The sequence below is a fragment of the Labrus bergylta genome, chromosome 13 (genome assembly GCF_963930695.1).
Source record: "Labrus bergylta chromosome 13, fLabBer1.1, whole genome shotgun sequence".
Classification (NCBI taxonomy): Eukaryota; Metazoa; Chordata; class Actinopteri; order Labriformes; family Labridae; genus Labrus; species Labrus bergylta.
In genome coordinates this window covers 19,630,677-19,654,838 of record NC_089207.1, presented here as the reverse complement: position 1 = coordinate 19,654,838, position 24,162 = coordinate 19,630,677, and the positions used below count along the sequence as shown (strand labels likewise).

The following is a 24,162-nucleotide window of genomic DNA, read 5'->3' as shown; positions in this document are numbered from 1 at the left end:
AAACTGATCAACAAAAAGCTCTGATTTCTGGAGCACTGCAACCAAGTGCATGTATCGTGATATCTCCTGCGACTTGTAAAGTGAGGACAAGAGTGGCTCTTATCGAGTTTCTTGACTGCAAATCCCGTGAAGAATCGAGCAATAAATGAAACTTCATCTAACTTTTCCCCCCGTCCACAACTGCTGGATAGAGTTAGCCCGGCCCATCTGGTACAGCAAATGGCCCAACTCACCAGGGAGCGAGGGGAGTGAGAGAGGAGGAGATGGTGAAGGGGGGGGAAGGAGAAAGAAGAGGGGGGTTGGATTGAAAACAGATCAGCAGCCTGAAGATCTCAACACCACCGCATGTCTCTGCTACAACTGCCGAGTGAAGCCAATAAACCGTTTTTAGTTTACATTTTTTTATTTTTTTTTTAAATCAAAGCTTTTACGCATCATGTTAGTTTGCTGAGAAGCGCGTAAAACACGCAAACGAGAGCGCACGCAAACTCCCGGAGAAGAAGATGGATTGTAAGAAAAAGTTCGACTCGACTTCTGCTCCGCACTGAAACACTCTCCGGGACAGCACGGGGAGGTAATGCCGTGCAAACTTCTCCTAACTTTTTCTCTCACTCGGTTCATGGAGTTTTCGCGTTTTTTGCGCGTTGTGCGTTCGATGGTGGTGCCAGCGCTGTGCTAGTTTACAGGAACCAGACTGCAGGCAAAAGTTTTCCTCGGACAAAAAAAAAGAGTGGAAGAACCTCAGTTTAGACGTGAAAACAGACGGCGGCGAAGGTAAGAACTTTGTTTGGATGTTGACAGCTGTGGGTTTGAGTAGAGGCTCATTATTTTTTGCTTTGCTGGTTCTGTTTGTTAATTTTTCCAGATTTGGCTCACACTTTACGGTCGTTAAAATGTGTTTCACTGCTGCTTTCTCCTCCTCCTGTCCTGTCGCTGTGCTGCCTTGCGTGTCAGCGGCAGATGAGGCTCAGGGCAGCTTCACATCTCATTTGCACTTTGAACTTATCTGACACAGGAATCCAAAAAATGTTTGGTCCTGCAATTTGATCCATATGGGAAGAGATGTGATCGGAAAGCTCGGCGCCTATCCCTAAAACATAACATAATGGTGCAGCACTTTTTATTTTTTATTTTTAGTGAAGACATCGTAACAGTGACGCTATTTTTGTTTGCTGGATCTAGGAAGCAAATCCAGTAAAAAAAAAAAACAGCTTCCATTTTTATTTATAATGATGTTTCCACACATCAAGAAAGGAACTTGTTTTGTAGCTAATTTCTCCAAAAAGATTGGATCAAACCAATTTAATCAATTGCAATGTTGCTTTAATCTCGTTTAGTCATTCAAACTCCTTCCTCACTTTCGCAGCACTTTACTTTTTAATCTCTTAATGCTACAGAGAAACAGAAACAAACATGAGGCGGTAGCAGCGCGGACACATTAGTGCCTGTGACACGACTGTGGGAGATGTGTGCTTATTGTTGAAAGATTCAAAGTTTACTGTTTGCTCTCTTGCCTGAGCAGTCAACAAACACTTGACGCCTTTGTGGGGCCCTTAAGCAGCTATATTTGCTGTTGGCTTTTACGCCTATCTAACAGGGGCTGCTAATGATCTCCAAACTCATGTGTGGACTTATGAGCCCCACTTTTTTTAGTTAGTTGTTTTGGCCTACATTTAAGAAGAAGCTGTTTTGGGGGCTGTTAAAGATTCCCATTTAAAAATCGCACAGCTCCCCTCATTGGATGATGTTTGTTGATCAGAAAGAAACAGACTTTAAAAAGTAAACAAAATGTTAAGTTTTAACATTTAAAAAAAAAAAAAGAAACAAGTCAAGTAAAACATTTTGAGAATGCATAAAAGTTCATGATTAAAAATGCTGGTGATCTTTAATCGAGTTAGACTACTTGCATGTGTGTTTTCCGCTTCACATGATGACAACCCCAGTCAGTCCTGAGGCTGATTTGCATGAGAAAAAAAGGAAAAAGTTTTAGTGCATTTGGCCATTGTGAGGAATGAAGAGTTCCAACAGTTCAGGCCTACGGAGAGTGAAAGGAGTAAAGAATGGATGAGCCTATTCAGCTCATTCAGACTCAGTTCGGGGGCTCCGCTCTGCAGCGTTCAGGGACCCATAGTGGCCATGTCACTTTCATCTCCACAGCCCAGCCCCTGGATGTATGCGTCTGTGGCCCCCGTTTTCACACATCGCCTCCGTGCACAGGCCTCACTTTATTGATCTGCTTTCTTTTTTTTGTGTGTGTGTGTGTGTTTCTTTTCTGGAAGTCTGCAGAAAATTTAATGAACCAGATACTGGAAAAAGGAGCGACGCGATGTGTGTGTGTGCGATTGTGTTTGTGTGTGTTGGGGGGTGTAAAGGCTGAGAAGGAGGAGAGGAGGAGGAGGAGGTGGGAGGGGTGCAGCTTTTTTTGAAAGCAAATACCGATGAAGTCTAGCGTACAGGGACACAGAGGAGGGTTGGAGGAGAGGGTGAAGAGGGTGAAGTCTGAGTGACTCTTAGGAGGGGGAGGAGCACCCCCATTAACACCACCCTCCTCCTCCACCTCCACCACCCACTCCTGCTGAGTAAACTCAAAAAGTTGCAGAAAAAGAAGAGAGAAAGACTTTCAGCACCATCCCATCCCACTGCGATCCTCCTCTCGACTGTACCGATGAAGCCGTTGAGCAGGCTGTCACCTCATGATGGCCGACTGAAGAAAACGGCAGCCTGTGGTGGGTGGGGTGTGGGGAGCACTTCTTAGGTCTCCGTGGTTAGGTTAAAAAAAATGGTTTGCACTGGAATTCAGTGGCTGTGGATGAAGAGGAGCGGCTGCTGTGAAAACCTCTGACCCGCTGTGAACATACTGTAGCTGCAACGTCAATAAAGTCTGTGAAACTGTAACAAAAACACAACATGAATGTCACAGACATTAACACATATTTTTCGTTTTCATGCCAGTAAGAGCGCGCTTCAAACTAATGTATGGAAGTATATTTTGCACCAGAAATACTAAGCTGAAAACAGCCCTCATCTTCCAGGAAATTGCTGCAAATCAGGGATCTTGTTCTCAATCTAACTAGGTACAAAAAGTGGCCGGTTTGGTTATGTTTAGGCCAAGAGGCAACAGTTAAATTATCAAGAAAGGAATGAGTTCATACTGGAGAGTCAGTGAGCAGCACATGTTTGCAGCTGTGATCAATCATTTACTTTTACAAATAATAATTCATGTTTCTGAATATTATTACAGCATTAGTGATCCGTGTGGGACTCTGGCCTTCATGGTGTCGTCCCTTCTTAGATCCGTGAGGCCTGGAGTCCACAAAGGAGGTCCATCCAGGGCTGAAACGAACCCATGTGTAGGCAATGGGATGAATTGATGGGACTTTAATGGCCGTTTAGGGAGGCTGTAAAAGGCAGCTATTTGTCGAGTGATGCCACTGCGATCCGTCTCAGTCACCCTGCACTTCAGACCAAGGGAAAAGTGGAGAGTGAGAGAGAGATGAGCGCTGACATTCATGTGTAGGGCCCTTCACTGAATCCGGCCTCCTTTGCTTTTGGCATGAGGACGGCACAGGACAATCCCCACTCATTTAAACGCCTGTTGTTTCATCGCCCTCGAGGCGTCCTGTTCATTCCCCTTCAAGTGTGTCAGGTTAAAAAGGCTCACATCATATCTGGGTTAGGGGGGGAGAGTAGAGTTGTTGAAAAAGGGGGGTGCACATCCCCCCCCCTCCCACTCCTCTTGCTTTCCCTTCTTCACACTGGAGCAGCTACGAGTGGGTACTCGATTCCCAGAACTGAAGCGGAGGTTATGCTTCAATCAAAAGAAGCCGTTCACACCGCCCGCTCTCTAAAATCACCTCGTTGAGAAGTAACTAAAAGGCTGATGTGCATTTAACAAGCTATTTTAAGGGCTGTACGGTAAAATAAGTGACACGCTCATTACAGACAGAATGACCTCATCAATCACTGAAACAGGAACTCACAATTGCAGCGGAAATAGACGGCTAAGGCGAATGGTATGTGGAGTCACAGAACAAGGTCTTACAACTAGAGCTGCAGCGATGAATCAATCACATAGAACATTATCCAGAAGTTTTTTTTAGATTTCAGTGCTTGGTGAATTTTCAAACATAAAATGATTAAACATTTTCTGGTTCATTCTTCTAAAATGTAAGATCTGGCTTTAGTTGGACAAAAGAGGCAGATTACTGAAGTCATTTTGGGCTTGGGGAATAAATGTGTAAATCTAAATCTATCTCTACGGATCGTACATAGCTCTGAGAAAGATATCTGCCGATAGATCTGTGTATGGTGTTTTTCCTCTCCCTAATATCGATATAAGCCACAAAATTCCTGTATCGGTCGGGCCCTCGTAAAAGCGTTAAACATTTGCTGCCTCCAGCATCACAAATCAAAGACTTTGCATTTTGTTATTCTGTTGATAAAAAGTCTGAGGTTTTAATTGTTTGATTTTGAAAAAGAAGTTGAAGACTTTAATTAGAGCCGTGGAAAACTGTAATGATGATTTTCTGACAACTGTCTGACATTGCATTGAAAGTCAGGAAATCAGTTAATCCGTCCGAAGAGAATGACTTGACAAATGTTTTGATTATGAGTGAATCATGTTGGTTTTTTCGAGCTTAATGTTTAACATCCGCTGGCTTTAGCTTATTAAATGTAAGGATTTGCAGCATTTTGTCATTTTGTAAATGACAGTATTGGGTCTTGAAGTGCAGGTTTGACAAAAACAGCTTTTTTAAGATGCCATTTTGGGCTGTAAGAAGTTGTGATGAGCATCAGTTACAGTTTCATACAAGCCTATTCTTTTCTTAAACTGCAAAAGAAGAAGCTCAAGATGTCAGTGAATGTCTCTAAAGTGGAGAAAAAGGTCAACAGATTCGGTTTGGTTTACACTTTCCTCTGTGAGATGCATGATGTGATCTTCCCGTCACATTCTGGCCGAACCCTCACACACTCCTTAACTCACACCCTGACTCATCGGAAACCAAGTTTCCCCAGAAGCATTTGAGCAGTAACATCATCATTGTCTGCGGGCTCACAAAGGAACAATGGAGCTCGCTGATCTGGGGTCTTCTGGGTAAAACCCTGCCAGGTCACAGGAGGTCACTTCATTTGTAGGAGCGGGGGGATGGGGAGGCTAATTTCATTATCTCTGCACAAGATAAACTCTTGTGGACAATGAAGAGTGACGGGTTGTTTTTTTTTATCTCAACACTCTGGATTGGTTGTGTTTGCCTTCACTTTTTTCACAGTACGATACACGTTTAGCTGATGGTTATCTTGTTGTAGGTGCAAGAAGATAAATATTGAGCAGTAGTTGATTATACTGAAATCACTGCAAAGAAGAAAAGAGAGGAGACATCGGAGGAGAAGGAATGGACGGCTGCTGAATCAGTTGTGGAAGAATACCGGGGAATGTTATAAATGCAGGAAATACGACGCTACCAAGCGGACCAATCACAGGGCTTGTGGTCTACTTTGTGGATGGGGAGTTACATTTTTGAGGAGGTACAGGATACTCTGAGAAGTTGCTCCAACCTGGACAGATAGACCATCAAGTGTTTGTATGATAGATAGATAGATAGATAGATAGATAGATAGATAGATACTTTATTGATCCTGTATGTGACAATGTAGGAATATGCACACGTCATGTAGAATTTTTGCAATATGAGGACACACTGCTTTAAATGTTAATTTGTCTCCATGCTTCTAAAAATGAAAAAAATATATAATACAAATAGTTTTATAAGGCCAGTGACTGAGACTCTCAGGTTGGATGACGTGGTCTTAAGTGTCAGACTAAAACTGCACAAGTTGGCATCTCTCTCGGGAGAGCTTATTTATGCTTCCGCTCCTCTACTAAATGATCTCCTGTCTCGTCGCCGTAAACAGATGATCAGCTGTTTGGCTCTTGAAAGAAGAAAGCTCATGATTCTCCTTCCATGTATCGTTGTCATCGCTTCCTCATCAAACGTCCCTGCAGGCCTTTCTATGTGACTGTGAGCTGTTCAGATAAAATGACACAGACTCGCAGACAATGGCGCATTGTCTGTGTTGTTTGCCCCCGGGGCTCTAATCTGATGCAGAAGCAGAGTTTGGGGTCCATGCAGAGGCCACTGACAAGAAAATCAACCAGAATACAGGAGACATGAGGAGAGGGAGGTGGGATGTGTTTGTGCTGCTGGCTTCAGGGTTTGTGTTAGGAGGGGAGAGGGCAACTATTTAGTAACTTCTGATTTACACTAAAGGCCCTCCCATGGATACAAAGCCTCATGGGCAGGGTTGGTTGGGTTCTTTCTTCTTCTGTCTCCATATGATGAGAGATATTAGATTCCAAAATCTTGCTGACCTCATGCCAAACCACAGTCTCCTCTCAGATAGAATCCGGAGACAAGAGAGGGAGAGAGAGAGAGCGAGTCAGAGTTGAGCTTGGATAAAGAGACATGTGGTTGTCTTTAGCAACAAGCTCCGAAACCTTCCCCTCCTCCTCCTCCTCCTTCTCAACATGTCTTCTGCTGCCATCAGCTCCTCTCTCTCTCTCTTTTCTCTCCGTCTCTTGCTCTGCGCCAAATCGAGGTTTGCTCATGTTTTGTAATCAGCTCATCAAAAGGGGAAAGTGGAATGAAAACCGCACTCTTGCATGCAGTGCCATCTCCTCCGCGCCCAGTTGTTTCACATGCAAGGCTTCACAATGCCAGGCTGCTCTTAGGGTGAACTCTGTGCTGTCAACAGGTGGTCGCAGTGAGGCCAAGAATTCCAGGAGAGAACATTTGTTGAAGACAGCAGAATATCTACATGGAGCCCGATGCATGTTGTTTTTTTTAGGAGAAAATTAAAGTCTATCAGAGCTGGAGTTTGAACGTTTAAAATGAAGGTAGTGTTTTACTGTCTGGCAGTTTCCATAGGATTTATGTGGGCCACCTTCTGTCCACTACTCACACTCCACAGTTGATAGCGCCCCCCCCCCCCGCTAGTTATTGCCCGTTTCCACTCCAACCGCCAAGGGTGGAGCTGCGCGTACCAGCAGCGCCACTCTGCTTGGCTCCAGGAAGTCCAACTAGTGAACGCACAGAGCATCCTGTCAATTTACAAATAAAACCCAATGTACAGACTCCTGATCATGCATGTTGTTTGCATGTTTTTGTCTTGGTTCCCGTGTGATCTTGTAGGTCTCCTGTGATCTTGTGAACCCGCGAGTCCGGCTGCTCAAGGCTGCGCTTACGCTTTAGAAACGACCCAGTGGGGTGCTCACCGTCTGATGTAGCAGCAAAACCTTTGGAAACCGCACGTTATAGTCTGCTTTACCACCACCACAAAATACCTCATGAATCAGAACACATTATTAAAGTGACACTCCACATAACTAACTAACTACATTATTGTCTTCTTGGCCCACATTTGGAAGATGACCTCAAAGGACCTCCATATTGGCTCAGAATTGTGTCAATTATAGTTCCCTATATTTTGTAGCCGTGAGAACAAGAGTGAATGCGAACAGTAACTATAGTGTGCAAAGTGGGAACAAAGACGGACGCTTTGAGAAAAAAGAAACGTTTATCATTTGGTGACGTCATAAAGGACGTAGTAAGCACGATCTCACCTGGTGACATGCTCTGACAGATGCTCCTGACGGGTCCCCTGCCATCACAAGCACACGCTGACACCCCCCATCTTCAAGGGAAGCCCCCTCCGGTCACCAGAGGCCTGTGATCTGACATGGACGTAGCGGCAGCTGGCTCGTGTGTGCGCCACAAACTCACAACCACAGACGCAGAGTGACAACTATCACAAGCACTTCTGCTGGAGTGTTCAACTCACCACAACAATGTGGAAGCGACACCGCAGGGAAACCTGAGGGGAGCTGATGCCAAGTTTGATTTGGCCCAGTCTTCACTGAGTTACTTGTTGGCGTATCTGGTGTGGTTCTACTCAGGAATACACACACATACACACACACACACACACACCCACACAAACACACACACACTTGCATAAGTAGCTGCCGGGGCTATTGACAGCTGAAGCAGTGGAGACTGAGTGCTAACAACACGTCTAGGATGAACGACCCCGTCCAAATGCTTCAGAGAGGAAGCCGACCTGACTCAGCAGTGTGCAATGTGTCGCCAGTGACAGCTGTGACTTTGACACACACACACACACACACACACAGACACACCGTCATTACAGGGTTACAGGGTCAGTTTGGTGTCATTCAGTTGTGAGATGTCAGCAGAAAGAGATATGCAGGTGAAATAATGAATTAATGATTTTGTGAAATTCATCACAGTCTTTCCAGAGCCTAAGCTGCCAGAGTCATTGTGTTGTTTTCATGAATGTGAGACAAGCAGCCAGTGTTGCCAGGTCCGCTTGTTATAAGCGACTTCGGGCTTGTTTTTCTGTAAAGTCGCTTGCAAATATCGTCAGTCGCAGGTTGTGGGTTTTTGGGCTTGTTTTCTAAAGTGCAGTTGGTTGTTTGGGCTTGCTTTGCTCCCTGTATGAACCCCTACTGATTCACTCCCAACTCTCCACAATAAAGCCAAACACGATCGCGATAGTTTGTCCTTTTCCAGGATCCGTCCACAACCCTATTTCCTTGGTTAGCCCGCCCGCCCGATCTGACACGCAGCCCCCCCCCCCCCCCATATATATATATATATATATATATATATATATATACACACTGCTATCAAGTGACCTCTCTTTTAAACTATGTGGTAGGTTAGGTAACCTGTTTGGCTTCATTTGATTTATTTGAGGAGCCAGGTCGCTTGTTTCCATAGAGCTGGTTGCTTGTTTCCCTCGCGAGATCTGGCAACACTGCAAGCAGCATTTATTTGGCCCCTGACTGTTTTTAACGATATAACAGAAGAAAACTTTTTTTAACGAGCAAGTTGCTTATTCTGAAACCAGTAGCAACTTAATTTCTTTATTTAAACCAATCAGACTTCATTTACAAAAACAGTCTTTTTACCGTGCAGAATATAGGAGCTGCTGGTCTTCTTGTTACACAGATAATGAGCATCATTCACCAATATCTTCTTAAGAAATTTTCATGCGTCAGATTCATCAACGTGTTCCAAAAATGTGCTGAATTGTTCGCAGCCGTGTTCTCATCTCCTTGTGTTTATAAGTTGAAAAAGCGTGCCTGTTGTTCTCCATTAGCATAGGTAACTGCCCACTAATGCCCATAAAAGGGCATGAGTGCTGGGCCATGCAGACACACAGAAACACATGCAGGTAGCAAAAGGAATAAGGCTGTGGAGATGCCATGACGGAGGGCTGAAGGCGGTGCCGGCGGAGCCCCGGACTCCAAATGGAGAAGAAACTTTATAAGTTGTGAGGTGGAGGTTCTCCTGCAGGAGGTCAGAACTAAACAAGCTGTTTTATTCATCAGTGTGGGTCATGGTTACACTGAAACACAAAAGAAAAAGACGCACGTGATGACATAAACTTAATGTGAACTGAAGTGTCAGGAGGAGTAGTGTATTTATTTTTTAAGACCACTCTGATTTGTATGATCAGTCACTTTGCCCGAGCCGGTCAGCACTCAAGTGTGCGTAAGAGAGAGTCCCAGAATCTACTTAAAAAGTTAGAGTTCAAACTTGTTCTTAAGAACGGTTGGTGAATGTGACCCGGTGTGTTGGATGGGAATTATTCATTTAAACAAGAAAGTCACAAAATCACAAACTGTTGAAGGCAGAGGTAGAACAGAAACTCCCTTGTTCATGAAGGTTAACGATATTGTCTTACCCTATATCTCGTTTAAAAATGTCTTGAAAACTCGATATATTTCCCAGCCCTATCAGACTGTCACTTTCACTGGATGTACTTTTCATCAGGCCCATTTCCTTGCAGGGATTGGGTTGCAGCCGCCGCAGCCCAACTGGAGCTGGAGCAGTTAAAAAATGTTGCGTCTATTTGTCATTTAGATAATTAAATATGGGGCCAGGTTTAAATATGGGGCACCTCATGCCTTCTCCTGTAACCAAATCCACCTCTGCTGGTTTGTAAGTTTATTCTTCACTCTTGCTTCAGTGTCTGTTCATTCAGCGGTTTTATTCGCTGTAGACAAAAAAAAAAACCCAATTGCATCCATTTGGCTTCTTCCCCCAGGACTGTGTGTAGGCCCTGAGCTCCACATCTGTTTTCTGTTGGTTGAGGGAGACGAAGAGATCAACCACAGGATATTGCCTTTACTAGCAGGAAAGGTCAGGTTCAGGGGTGGGGTAAGAACTCATCCACAGGGCTTTTTCTCTGCTGTTTTAGATGCCTTCTTTATTGCATCAGTTGTTAACTGCTCATTACTCTGTATCTTCTGCAATCCACTGGATGGTTGGGGTTTGGTTTAGGATTAGTGTCCCCATATCCCTGCAGATTGTAACTGTTTGGAGCAGACAGGACATTCATAAAAAGAAATAGAATTCGACAGGTTTATAGTCCCCTTACCCCTCAATTTCCATGAGTTTCTGAGACAAGGGAAGCACTCAAAAGGCGTGCCTATAGAAAACCTGCTCACTGGTTTAAAGGAAAACTAAAGCGTGGTTATCCTGCTTCCCGCTTGAATGAGCCGTGTGTGACAGCCTGTAGTGATGTTGTTTCTGCCTCTGACTCAGCCTAATGGCTAATGTGTTGCTGTCAGACCGTTCACAATCTCCTTCATGACCTTTTAGACCTGCGCTTTAAATCTTCACAGGGAGATGTTTCTCCAAAGACAAGTGATTCACCCGCAGAGAATGTGCACCCTGTCCCAGTCTGAACTTGTCCTCTAACACAGGTCTGTGAAGGATGCCGTCCATGGCTGTGTATCATCTGTCAACATAAACCTTCCCTTTGTTATATGCATGGCTCTGTGATGCTACCATGTGCATCTAAGACTAAGAGCAGTGACTATTGCTTTGCTTTTACTACAACTGAATGCTGAACAAAATGTTTCTCATAGCTGCTGTAGGGACTTGGAAAGCAAGCAAGTCGCGCCACACAGTAACTCATTTTCTCGATGGGACTTCAGATTAAACCAGATTTATTTCAATTGACACATGTATGACATCACCTCCATGTTTAAAAATGTTTGCTGATATAATAAATCAAGTGAGAAGAATGGATTTTTTTTAACATGGACTTTTTGGACAGGTTGCCCCCTACTGGTCATTAGAGAGAATGCAGGTTTAAGGCACTTGTTCAAACCCACTCCAGTTCTTGTAAACAGACTCTGTGTGTGTGTGTGTGTGTGCCATGTCAGTTCAGAATCACCCAACTGCAGTCAACGGCCAAGTGACTCCAGCTCAGACTGGTCACATAGTAAAGATTAACAACAGAGGCAGAACAAAAAATTATTAATACTCAAAGGAATATTTAAGAGTACTAAGAAATCCCATCAATGAGTACCGCTGGACTGTTGCTGTGGCAGCCAGGACTAAAAATGAGCCGTGTTTTCTAATGAAGGCAATGTTTGAAAGTGAAAGGAGCTCACGTGGAACATTTGGTTCGATGAATTCTCTTGAAACTGTCGCAGAGAAACGAGTCGAGCCAAGATGGTTGAAGGTTGAGGCCTTGTGTGGAGAAAAACAGCTGGATTTTGTATGAATTATTATATACTTGAAGGACAAAGTGAAGAAACCGGAGGGGACCCCCCCTTTGCTCCTACACCTGTCCACCTGTAAATTAGATCTGACAGTCCCAGCATTCCTTTGAGGCTGTTTTTGGAGAAAGGGTTAAGAGCGGTAGCGGTGCTCAGACTGGATTGTTTACGTTTGTATCACAGTTAAAACTACAGCCCCCCCCTCCCCATTCCCTCGCTGGCCTGCACTCACACTGCTCCAGGACTAACCCGGCCTGAGCACGGTCACCTCTTGTAAATGACGCCGTAATACAACACATGCATGGCTTTACTGGACCGTGAAGCATGCTTAAGTCTACAAGACAGGTGGACTCAAAAAAAACCCCAAAAGGGCGCATATCTGAGAAGAACAACACCGAGAACATGTCAGCAACTTTACTGACTTTGAGACTTATTTTGAGTGATTTTAGTCAGATACAGCCAGAAGACCCCGGGGTTTCTCGATAATAGAGACAGGGATCGATTGAACTTCATGTCCACGTTGTGAACCCGTGCTTATGCTCGTGCCTTAGCACACCTCTTCCAACCGTTCCAGGGCCAAGGCAGTGTGCTGTGCCTGAGCGCGGGACGGAGTACTCACACTAGTCAAACACACTGGACTTTTGGGGTCAAACGTGCTTGGGCACGGTAAGGGTTGTCATAGTGTGAGTGCGCCCTTAATCACTCTTATGACTCCTCCTGTCCTCCTTTGAGTATTTCAATAAAGACTACCAACCCACAACTTGACGTGTGTCGATCCACTCCTCCAAACAATCTATCAAACACACATAGTAACTTACAATAATATGAGCTTAAATACAACACACTGAGTCTCTTAACTGTTAACTTCTAACTTCTAAATTGTTAGTTTAGAAGTTAACATAAAAATAAAAAAAACAAATCAGGTCAATTTACCCTCTGTGATGGAGACAGAAAAATATGTAAAACAAAACCATATTTTGGCTTTTGCATGTTGTTTTGTTGACCTGCATGAGTGTGAGCTTCAGAAACCTGAGGAGATAGGGCTGCAGGTGGCATAGGGGCAGGCACCTCACCTTTCCATCTGGCTTACATTTGCCAAGTGAGCAGAGTGTGGGACAGCAGTCGATGAGCTTGACTTTGCATGTGTGTGAGTTGAGTGTGTGTGTGCTGCCAGGAAAGAGAGCCTACCAGCATGCGGATCATATTGACTGAAAGATAGGAAGGAAGAAAGTAAGAAGAGCAAAGCCTGGAAATCTTCAAAATGAGAGGGCCTCTTTTGATGTGTGTTTGCATTCCTTTCAGTGTTGGTGAAAGGGGAGCTGTTGAACGGTAGTGGAGGAGAGGAGCACTTGAAACTGACTGGGGCGTGAAGAAAAACACACACCAGGTCTCATAACAAAAGAGGGGGCTGAAGGTAAACGGAACAGCGAGAGGAAGAGGAGTTCAGAGAGAGAAGACAAAGATGGGGAGGAAAGGATGAAACATTATTAACGCCCTCAATCTTTAATTTTTCAAGTCAAGCGATTCTTTGTTTTCAAGATTTCTGAGGAAAAAAATCTCTAAAACTAGTCACTCAAGAAAAAAAAGAAAAAATCCAAACTCCTTATGACTGTAAAGTCTGACCTTGGCAGAAGAAAACACAACAGTGACTTTCCCCCATTACCTCAGTCTTTTCCCTGCGCCTGATGTGGTTAAGTGGCATGTCTGGATGGTCAATCAGAATGAAGTCTGGTGGTGGAGGAACATCATGATGTAAAGTCTCTGCTCTATCCTCTACTTTTCTGACTTCATAGGGAAGTCTTTCTGTTTAAAAATGTTCCCTACTTTGACATACTTTGGGGTTAAATAGCTTTTGGCCTGCAGATGTGAAACTGACACACAACTTAATCCTTGTGCCTGATTAATGCACTTTCACTGAAATGGCATGTATTTTACCCTGACAGGCTAGTCCTTTAATTGCTTGGACCCATTTTTGTTTAACATGAATAACGAATATTAATGAATTACTAGTCATTCCATCACTTATTTCAAAGCCTCGTTTATAAAAAACAGTCATTTTATCTAGTAGGACACTAGAGCTGGGTATTTCCCACAACCTCAGGATACAAATTAAAGCCTATTCTTCACTTTTTTAAAAACTTGAAATAGCCCTCTCGGTTGTCTCTTTTACTTTTGGTTTTTTAATGCAACAATAATATTCTGGTTTAACTTGACTATTTGTCGACGTGTCTTAATCAGAATGTCTTTTTGCTGCAAACAACTTAACTTACATATGCACCACTGTTTTTGAAATAAACCATCGAGTGGGGATCACCTAGCATTGCTCACACTCATTAAGCAGCTGCCTGCAGCCTTCGTTATTAGCGATTCTGAATGGGTCTACGTCTTTACAAATAAAGCATAAAATAAGTGTGGGGTCTTCTAAGTCCTTTTAGAAGTTGCCGGACATTTTGACTTGAAATCATCATGGTTTGCAAGCCGGGACAGCGCACCCTGACTCTGTGTTGTGGGCCTAGCTGTTGTCGCTAGCGGCTCATCAGGATGGTTTCTTGTTAGCTGTACTGAGATTGGTTGTGGTGCTGAAGCATTTATCTTGTTTTTTTGCAAAGCTTGCATATTGCATGAATCACATCTGACTCATGACTTCCTGCTGTTTACAAAACTCTGAAATGCTCCCATTGTTGTTTCTTTCAGTTTTGCTGGCGGTGGATAGAGTTCGTCAAACATGCTTGTCTTATTTAAAACAAAATGTGCACTGCATCATGTCGTTTGGCTTCTACTGCGCCTGCTGGCTTTATTGTGAACTGCAACATAGATGATGTGTCTTTCAGAACTGGCAACACAGCATTTGCTGCCACATCGATTCTGTAACATCTGCAGCGATACACGGACGGGACATTTAGACACCAAAATATTTAAAAAGCAGGTAAAGGTTTAATTTGTGCCTTCAAGTACACTACTCAGCTACAAAAAGCCTTTTCTCCTACCGATTAAAACAATTTGACGGCCTTCCCAGTGTGGGCAGACCGTGCCTGACAACATAATTGAGGAATTTGTTGAATGTATTAAACACACGACATATTTCTTGGCATCTGTGTTCACTTCACAACCACAGTTAAAGCAGAAGTCATGCACTTCCAAGACCCTCCACTGAAGCTCACTCTGAATGTCTGTTAGATTAAATCGCCCTGAAGGCGAAGACATTCCTTATTGAAGAAACAACAACATCCAGTTTGTGGTTGTGTGGCAGGAAGGAACAAGAACAAAGCAGCCTCACTGTTAAACTTTGGGTTTGGGGTTCGGATATGGTTAGCCTAGTCTTGCCCACGTAAAAATAAAAGCAGCTTTTAAATGAAATTAAGTAAATAAACCATTAAAATCAGGAATCTGATTCCCATTTTGAGATTTAGCTGCTTTATTGGCCTTGCTGTTGTCTTTTACTCCCTCCAATCCCCAGAATTCATTTGATAAGCAAGTAAGGCTCATCATATGGTGTCTTTTTTTTATTTTATTTTACCCATTTTGTCAATATCTCTGTCTCGTGTTGTTACAAGTAGGACAATGTATTTTGAATTCTTGGTATTTTGGTGACTTTGTGTGCTGTAAGCAGGGGGGGGGGGGTAATCCTGCTATCTGAAGTCTGCCGCTTGTGTTCACATGGCACAAGAAGGTGGGGTAAGGAGAGAGGGGGCTGAGTGGGTTTTTTGGGGGGGCTTATCCTGTTTGGTGCTGCAACGGGCTGCCCAGCCAACCAGAAGATGAGAAAAGAAGTGCACCCTTGTTGTTTGTTCGCCTTTGGCCCCTGCCATCTGTCCACTCGGTTCCTGACACCTGTACCAGCCTGTCAGAGCCGGGCTCCACTGTCAGGAGGGGCAACGCGGGGCTGGCCTGCAGGGAGACAACGGAGAGAGGGGGGGAATGCAACAGCTCCAAAGAATTAGGGAAATGTTTGGGAAGGGGGGTCAGGGTGAATTTGGGGCCACTTCTTGGAAAAGGAAAGACTGAATGATCTTTTTGAAGTTTTAGATATAACCGTCCACTACACTGCACCTGCTGATATTGTTTTGGGTTTTTTTTGGTAAATGACCCTCACAGGTGCCTGTACCCCCAGACCTTTCTTCATCTAAATGTTGGCTGAAGGTTCAGAGGCAATCGGAAAGCAAATAGTTGGCATGCTGTAAAAGCACGGAAACAGCCATTAATGTGGTGCCAGATGTTCATCAGACGGTGACGTTAAGGGGAGGCTTCTCAGTTATTTTTAAGGGGCCGGCTGCTTGAAAGGCAAACTCAGTTGCTGTGAGCACCGCCGCGTTCATGGGCACATCTTATCTGGGCCAAGAGGGGCCACTAACAAAAAAAAAAAAAGAGCCAGTTTCTTTAGCCAGAGCTGAATAAGATAAAAGCCAATGAAAGAGCACATTAAATTCTATCACAAAGGTGATGTCAGAGTGACGGAGTTCTCCAAAACGAGGCTCGAGGACGTCTTGGCACAGGGAAAAAATCAGGAAGCAGATGCAGCCTAAACCTGTTAGTCACCCACCTCTAATCGGCTTACATTGGCTCGGTGACAGGCGACTGGCACCTTCGAAGGGTCGCAGACGTGGAGGCTAACACACACCTCACAATGAAGGATGACATGTTGGATATCCACATGAAACCGAAAACAGCACTTCACACATTCAGCTTGTGGTTACCAGATCACTGAGCAATTACTTATTCCAACCAATGACAGTATCATCCTCTGCCTCCATGATGATTCACACCCTCCTATAACTTGTAGTATGTAGTTCGTATTAACCCTTTGAATACATACATCCAACAGGCAGTAGGTGGGAGTGTGACTGTTTTCACTAAAGCCGTCATTGTTGTTCAGTATATATGTTGCACTTTGAACTCCACTCACAAAATGATCATGTCTGGAAAAAGAACCTGCAACTTCTGTTCTGTTTAAAAGTGTTCGTTCATGTCTCAAAATTTTGGAAATATTTAGGATCGGAATGTTTTTTTGTTGGCCGTAGTCGAGACAACCGGCTGAAACCGACCTGAGGAAGAGAATATGTTTACAGTCGAGCTAATGTATCCGAGTATAATTTACATGACGCCTTTATCGTAGCAGCACATGCAGCAACAGTACGACGGCTTTCAGTAGCAACTGACGTAACATCCGGTGTTTCCACGGCAACCATAAACATGTCGTGTCTGTCATGGCGGCTCGGTCATGACCCTTTACAACTATTAAATGACAGATGTCTCTTTTATTTGATCACTTTTGGAAATATTTGAGGTAATGTAAGTACTCAACAAGAAAAATTATATAACATAGGTTAAGTCAATTTTTACTTAATTTAGATATTTTAGTGTAAACATTCAAATTCTACATTTTGTACATTTAAAGGTACAAGAAGAGATGACGGTGTAATTAAAAATAATTACACCAGCAGACTCATAACTACTTGATGCTTTAAATATTTGTGTGTACTTATTTACAGCCCAATATTACTTAAACATCAGTGTGAATGAATGAATGAGGAATGAGCTGTTGTTTTTGACCACTGGGCACAAGTCAGGACATTAACACTTTTTCTTTACAAGAATTTAGACTGTGCAAGTTTAGTTTTAATGAAGTTTAAGTCCTGTAGCTGCCAGCAGGTGTGAGGAGCGTTCTGATTATTATTTTCCCTTGTAAACATGGAGATATGTTGCTTTCCTTGCACCTGTGGCGTATGAAGTCACTCCCTCTGATCACATCCAGTTGCTCAGTCTTGCAGTGTCGTCATCTCAGCGTTTTGTCAGACGTTCTCTCAGGTGGAAAAGCGTCGACCACGAGCTGACTTTTCCCTCCCCGGGCTGGGACGGGGGTCTTGTTTGTTCTCGGCAGAGGATGATCTTGTAGGTCCCACCAAGTCAAACAAGTGGCATGTTGCCAAGTCGTGGAGCCATTCACACAGACATGAGGAGGTATTGACAGAGTGTGTGCGGTTAAAACCACAGCGCCAACAGCCTCTCACGTTTACAAATGGAACAGAGGAGCACTGTGAACTCATGACACCAAACAGAGAAACCTGGGTGTGCATGTGTTTTTGTGCGTGCGTGTGTGTTCAGGGCCTGACCTGACATTAGTTTCACTCAAAGAATAAACACACACACACACACACACACACACACACACACACACACACACACACACACACACACACACACACACACACACACACACACACTTATGGCGAAATTGCAAAATATTCATTGTACTACACTTAAAGAATCTGTTCATACATAACAAAATCGTAACTTGATGGAAATAAACGACACTGCAGCGCTTTTGAACGTCTCTTTCCACATTATAAAACTGCTGGACAGCTCAGTTGATCCACAACTTCAGATGGGTTGAACAGTGGATCAGTGGTTAGGGAGGTTCCTGGTTTGATTCCCAGTCTGACAGGAACCTCTCTGTGTGGAGTTTGCATTTTCCCCCCCGGCATGTGTGGGTTCTCTCCAGGTACTCCAGCTTCCTCCCACAGTCCAAAGACATGCTCGTTATGTTGAATGGTGACTCTATATTGGCCAGTAGGTGTGAATGTGAGTGTGGCTGGTTGTCTGTCTCTATATGTGACAACAGTCCAGGGTCTAACCCCGCCTCCCGCCCAATGACAGCTGGGATCGGCTCCAGCCCCCCGTGACTCATAGCAGGGGAAAGTGTTATAGATAATGGATGGATGGATGGGTGGATGGATAGACGACTTCAGATATTCAGTCTAACATTCGTTTCTCTTTTTCTGCTTCTGAAGGTTTTGACAGACACTGAAGAGCAGCATGGAGACTTCCGCTCCAACAGCCACTGAGAAGAAGGAGTGTAAGAGTTCAGGTCTGGACGGAAGCAGCTTCTCAGAACTCCCAAAGAAGCCATCGCCAACCACTCTGACCAGAGGTACCTTTTCTTTTCCAATCATCTTGTCTCTTGCCCCCATCATGGTAGATGTTGATACAGGGAGGATATTCTGTAAGCTTTACAAATATCAGCTACAAAATCAAAGTACTGTCATTAAGTGAACTTGCAGTACGATCTAGGCCTCCTATATGGTGCGTTCATGAACTCTGAAGTGCAGTGAACTGAAATGTTATGGCTACTCACATAAGTAGCTGGGCGGCACATGAAAGGCTCAGACCAACCGACGGAGGCCGCGTGGTTCTGAGATGTCAGGGAATGGCTGATGAAAAAAATGTTTTAATGAGGTCGAAAGACCTTGTTCTCACCTCCCAAGTGTAAATTTCATGAATTACTAAGATCGGCTGGACAACATGGTGTATCAGAGGCCTTGGATACAGGCTGGAAAGAAGAAAGCACCTTTGAAATGCTAAGAAGATGTCGTATGACATTGTGGCTTTATTCGTGTTTCTGCTTAATGATGGGCTTGGTGGCCTGCCACGAGAGGAGCTATGAGCATTAATTGTTCAGGGGTGAGAAACTAGGACGATTCAGTGCGCCCTCCCTGGCACCTCAACAAAGAGGACACAAGTTTTTCTAACCAGCAAAGATAAATATAAGATAATATTGTGCTTGCCACGGCATGAATTATTCAGTCATTTACACTGTGAGGACCATTGTGTGTCATGTAGACTGCTGGGGTTTCATTTTCATAACCATCCGCCACTGTAAAAAAAAAAAAAAAAAAAGTGGTGTGCACCCATCAGGGTTTATTTGTGCTTGTGAGGTAACACGGAGGGTGCAGGGTGTGCAAGATTCTCACTACAAAGGGGTCATAATTAAAAGATGAGCGCTCATGTTTTCACCAGTGGATGTGTGATGAAAACTCGTCATAACGAGGTTTGAGGACCTTGTTCAGGCTCCGCTGTTATAAATTGCTAATGCCTGCTGGTGGAGTGCTCTGGTGGACACTTAAACCCCTCAGGAAGAGACTCTGGCATCATCTGAGGGCCGCTGCAGGAACCAACCATTCAAGTAGTTTTACTGTTTAATGAAGGGCCTGGTGGCCTGCCATCACAACGCGCACTTCCTCTCACACAGAGGGACGGTGGAAGTAGGACGTTGGTATGCCATTAGATAGTTTGAATGCTTTTGTTTTTGATTACTCTTTCTTTTTATTTGAACTTTTCCTCAAATTAGTATGCATGTGGAGACAACAATGTGGGACAAATGTGAATAAATCAAGAAGCTAGGAAACATTCTTCTTGCTTTACTTTACGGTCCTCTTTTCTTCAGCTTGATGGTATTCACAATGGAATCACAAAGTAGTCCTAAACCCATGCAGCCAGTACTCTTAAGCTTAAGAAAAGAAAGAAAAAGAAATGCCACAAAGTCATCGTCTTCACATTCCAGGCTGCTATTAAAACATTACTGTCCATAATTGTCTCTCACTTTCTGTTTAGGTCCCTTTTATAAGTTCCTGTTGGGGTCCATTTTGGTTTGTAATTACTCTGTGTTTTATGTAACTTTTTGTTGTGCTGCTGCCCCTCTAGGCCAGGACACTCAATGTCTCTCTTTCTAATATGGAAATGGGAGATTGGTAAACAAAAACTACTTGGTCAGAGCGCCGTAAAGCCTAGTGGTTATTTCGCCCCGCCCCTGTGTGTAGAGGCTGTGGTCCTCAAAGTGCACTGCCCCGGGTTCGACTGACCACCGACCTTTTGCTGCATCTGATTCCCCCGCCCCTCTCATCCCATTTTAAACTCTATCCACTCTACCCTCTCAAATAAAGGCACAAAAATAACCTTTAAAAAATGTCCTTGTTAGTTGAGGAAATACGCAGCATGGATTTAATAACAACTACGCTATTTTTGGATTTTTGTTTCATACATGAATTTGCACTACTCTCCACAAATGATTACAACCCCCACTCCAACTAGACTCTGTCTTCCTACTCAGAGGTTATGGTTGTCATGATATTTGATACTTTTCAATACCAAGTTTAAAATGATTCAATCTCTGTTATTTTAATAATCAACAAAATACCAAAGCTTTTTGACGTTTTCTTGGAAATTAAATCAAGAAATTAACAAATATTTGGTGCCTAGGACTTGTATTTTATATCCCTAGTTTCAAATCAGCCTTCAAGACATTTGATGTTTTACTAGAATCGTTATTAAGTGTAAAAATATGATATGTGTGTCTGAGAGTCAGAGCGGCATTAAAAAGTGTCAGCACATGAAGACTATAGAATAAGAACAGGCTGAAAGCTCAAAAGTGTAACTTAAGCAGCAACATCCTGAGAACATCTTGTTCACCCCAATCCGATGTGTCAGCTGGCCTCAACTCTCATAACTTGTTTCACAAGAGCTCACTTTGCTTGTGTTTCATGGAGACATGATTTGCCCTGTTGAACCTGTCTCCGAGTGTTGAGACATGATGGAAGTGTGTCTGTGCCGCTAATGCAGAGTATTTGTCCGGGTCCGAGAGGAAGTGGAGAAAGGAGGGATGTTGAGAAGAAGAAGAAAAAAAAAAAAAAACCCAGGTCGGGTTAAGTCTGTTTGATAGGAATCAGGCGTCTTTCTCCGAGCCTTGTTAATGGTTTTAAATGGGCACCCACATTTTGTGTGACAGCCTGCATCTGTCTCGCAGCCACAGGGCGTGCTTCCACAAGCTCGGCCCTTGCAACCTGACTCCAAAGCTCCGGGATTTATGAGTCTGTGTCGGCTTGTGCTTTACCATGTCAGAGTAACATGTGTTCAGATTAGGTGCCCGCTACCAGGACCGTAAAACATCTCACGGTTTCAAAGGAATACCTGTGATTGATGCACCCCCCTCCTTCTCCCCACTTCACACCAAAGACTAGCATGGATGCTCAAATTGGCTCAGAAGAAGTACGGTTAAAGCACAAATCTGCCAAATTCATGTTTTACGGCCTTATTTTATGCTGAGAAAGTTTGCAGAAGAAGACTTTTTCCATCATTCCTCACGCTGTTGTTTGACTGTACGAGGCCAGTAGAGCAGACGAGCTCGGTAACACTCTGATTATTTCTTCAGAAGCAGTGAGTTGAGTCTTTTTTTTGGGGGGGGGGAAGATTTCAGACTTTCGGAAAGCAAACTCCTGACAGTTGTTGATGTTCTTCAGCATACAAAATGCACAGATAGTTATTCACAGGCGCCAGAAAAATATGTCCTCATTGTCAACACTTGCTGAAGAATACAGCATCAGATCAACCAAAGTCCATATTTCCCCCTGAAGTTGGTTAGCCGCATGTTTGATGTAGAGTGTACGCTGGGTAGCTGCATGAAGAAGAGAAATCTGGTATAATTAATCTTGCAGGGAGTAAAGCATGGCTCTGCGATAACAAGCGGTGTGTTAATCATCATGAACCATCATGGGGAAATCTTGAAAGGTCTTCACTGGGGTCTCTGCACTGCCCATAGAGCCTTTTTCTGGAGGGTGCTCTGAAGCAGGTCATGCCCCCCCTCTCCACCCCAGTCAGAGAAAAATGTCCTAGAGAAAAATAGAGCCCCGCCTCTCCGAGCTCCCTCTCGGTCCGCGAGCCTACTCCAAAGGGACAGCCACTAATCTTCCTGAGAAAGAGATTTCTGCCTTTCTTTCTACGCTCCTAAATGAGGCTGTGGTTCCACATACTGGGTAAGAGTTGGAGGAGGGGGTTGGTGGGGGGGGGGGGGCTCAGCGGTCAGGCATATACAGAAATGACCACATTCATGCCAGACCCCTGCGCCCTCCTTTGGTTTAACTCCTTGGCCTTCCAACTCAGTTGAAAGGATCAGAGAATTTACCTTCTGATGCCTTAAGTATTCTGTCCACTGAGTGAAAATGATGCATGATCCTTTGAGCATTATTTTGTAATTTTCCTTTTTTAAAGAACAACTGTAGCTCAGGTTACAAGTCTGTAGATACAAGATACAACTCCCCTGGCTCCCAGAGCCTCCAAACATGTCAAAGGTTTCATTTTTACATATCCCCAGAATCGGCTCTATCAGGTGTCATCTACAGTAAAAATATGTAAAAGCGTATCAATAATACTTTACTGATACTTGAGAAGATCTGGAGGCAACAAGCTTACAGGAAAGCTTATTGACTAAGTCCTTGTATTGTTTATTTTCCTGTCAGGGTCTATACACTGACACACACTGTCAGGAACTCACTGCTGTCCCAGAATGACTTTAACAGAGACTGATTATGTTTCTCTCCCGGAATGACAATTTTTTTTTAGCCTTCGTCTTTTAGCAAGCCTAAAGCTTCGTCTGCAGGTTCACTGTTCACTGGATTTTAAGGCTGTGATGACCGCTATGTGCCTAAATTTCAGACTGGACTCATGTTGTACAACACACACATTCACATATTCCCTATAAGCCTGCTTGGAAAAATCTTCCCAAAATATGTAATTCAATAATAACTGAGGCTTCTCATAAGGGATCCTGCAGCATCTGTCATGTTCTTTCAACGTATGCCAGCATTCACCAATAAATGACTGTCCAAGCAAAAGCTCTGGATGTCCATCATAAAGGGAGGCAGATGACGCAGTAGAAAGGCCAATTGCATCTGCTTGGGTTGGCAGTGGAGTGCAATGGAGGGGTCCAACAATTCAGGACTTTTTGCCAAGGAGACCAGGGTCTGTAAGGCCATTTCAAAGTAAGACTGTGTCAGAAGGGATGAAAGAAGACCTATAATCAGACACTTAGCACATAGTAGCTTGTGCATTTATATGGATTCCAAATGTGGCCAAGACACAGCATCTGTATTTGGTGACCAGTGGAGGAGAATCACATCAACTCATCCGAACTTCATGTTGAAAAATGTGTCTGTCTGCGTTCACACATCCAACTTATCCCAAAACATTTTTGGAAATTTTCAGGAGTTAAGTGTGTGAAAGCACTGTCAGTCTGTCTTTCTCTGTCTTATCTTAGATTTCATTTTGTTCGATGGCTGGCCGAGACTGGATTTAAAGATTAGTTACGCTAAATAAAAGCAGAAAGGCGTGTTCTCGTTTTGGATTTCATTTTATTTTCCAAGCCTGGTACTCACTGAAGTTTCAGCCTTCATCATCACAGAAGGTCTGGCCTAGATAGTAAAAGAAGAGCGCTGCAGTTGGCCTCCCCACAAGTGATTGCTAGCGATTGTTCCCAACGGTTTTGAAGCATAGCTTGCTCCATATAGATGTATTATCATGACTACTTTTACATTTTATTTAAAACTGATTTAAACATAAGGTTCCTGCATTCTTTTTTTTATGTTTACTTGAAATAACCGAGCGAAGAAAATGGTTAAAAAATGAATCCATCCACAGAGTTCAGAGGAATTTTTAACAAAGTTGAAAGCACGTTGGAGACTTGTCATCCTCGTTTTCTCAAAAGGAATTTCTCAGAACGGATGTTTATTTTAGTGAATACTTAGAAGGCAGTCATAAAGGCAAATATTAAGCAGCCTAGTCTTCAAATTGCACTTCTGAGCCAATGCCTGTAGTTTATTGACTGAATGACGGACTCACAGCCTTTGGCAGGTCTCTAATGTGGTAGTGAAACATAAATCAAACTCAAATGAGAGGACGTTTCTGATATTGGTTGTTTCCTTGGAAAAGGCTGCCTTTGCTTCAAAGCCTCCAGAGTT

General features: G+C 43.6%; 1 protein-coding gene across 1 annotated transcript in view; it reads left to right on the top strand.

The window, feature by feature from the left end:
- Positions 1-307: 307 nt before the first annotated feature.
- Positions 308-24,162, top strand: part of gli2a (GLI family zinc finger 2a) — an 82,459-nt gene continuing 58,604 nt past the window's right edge. Inside the window, exons 1-2 of the mRNA XM_065962411.1 lie at positions 308-774; positions 18,388-18,527. Coding sequence (XP_065818483.1) covers positions 18,413-18,527 — 115 coding nt within the window. The 5' untranslated portion in view covers positions 308-774; positions 18,388-18,412. The remainder of the gene's footprint in view (positions 775-18,387; positions 18,528-24,162) is intronic.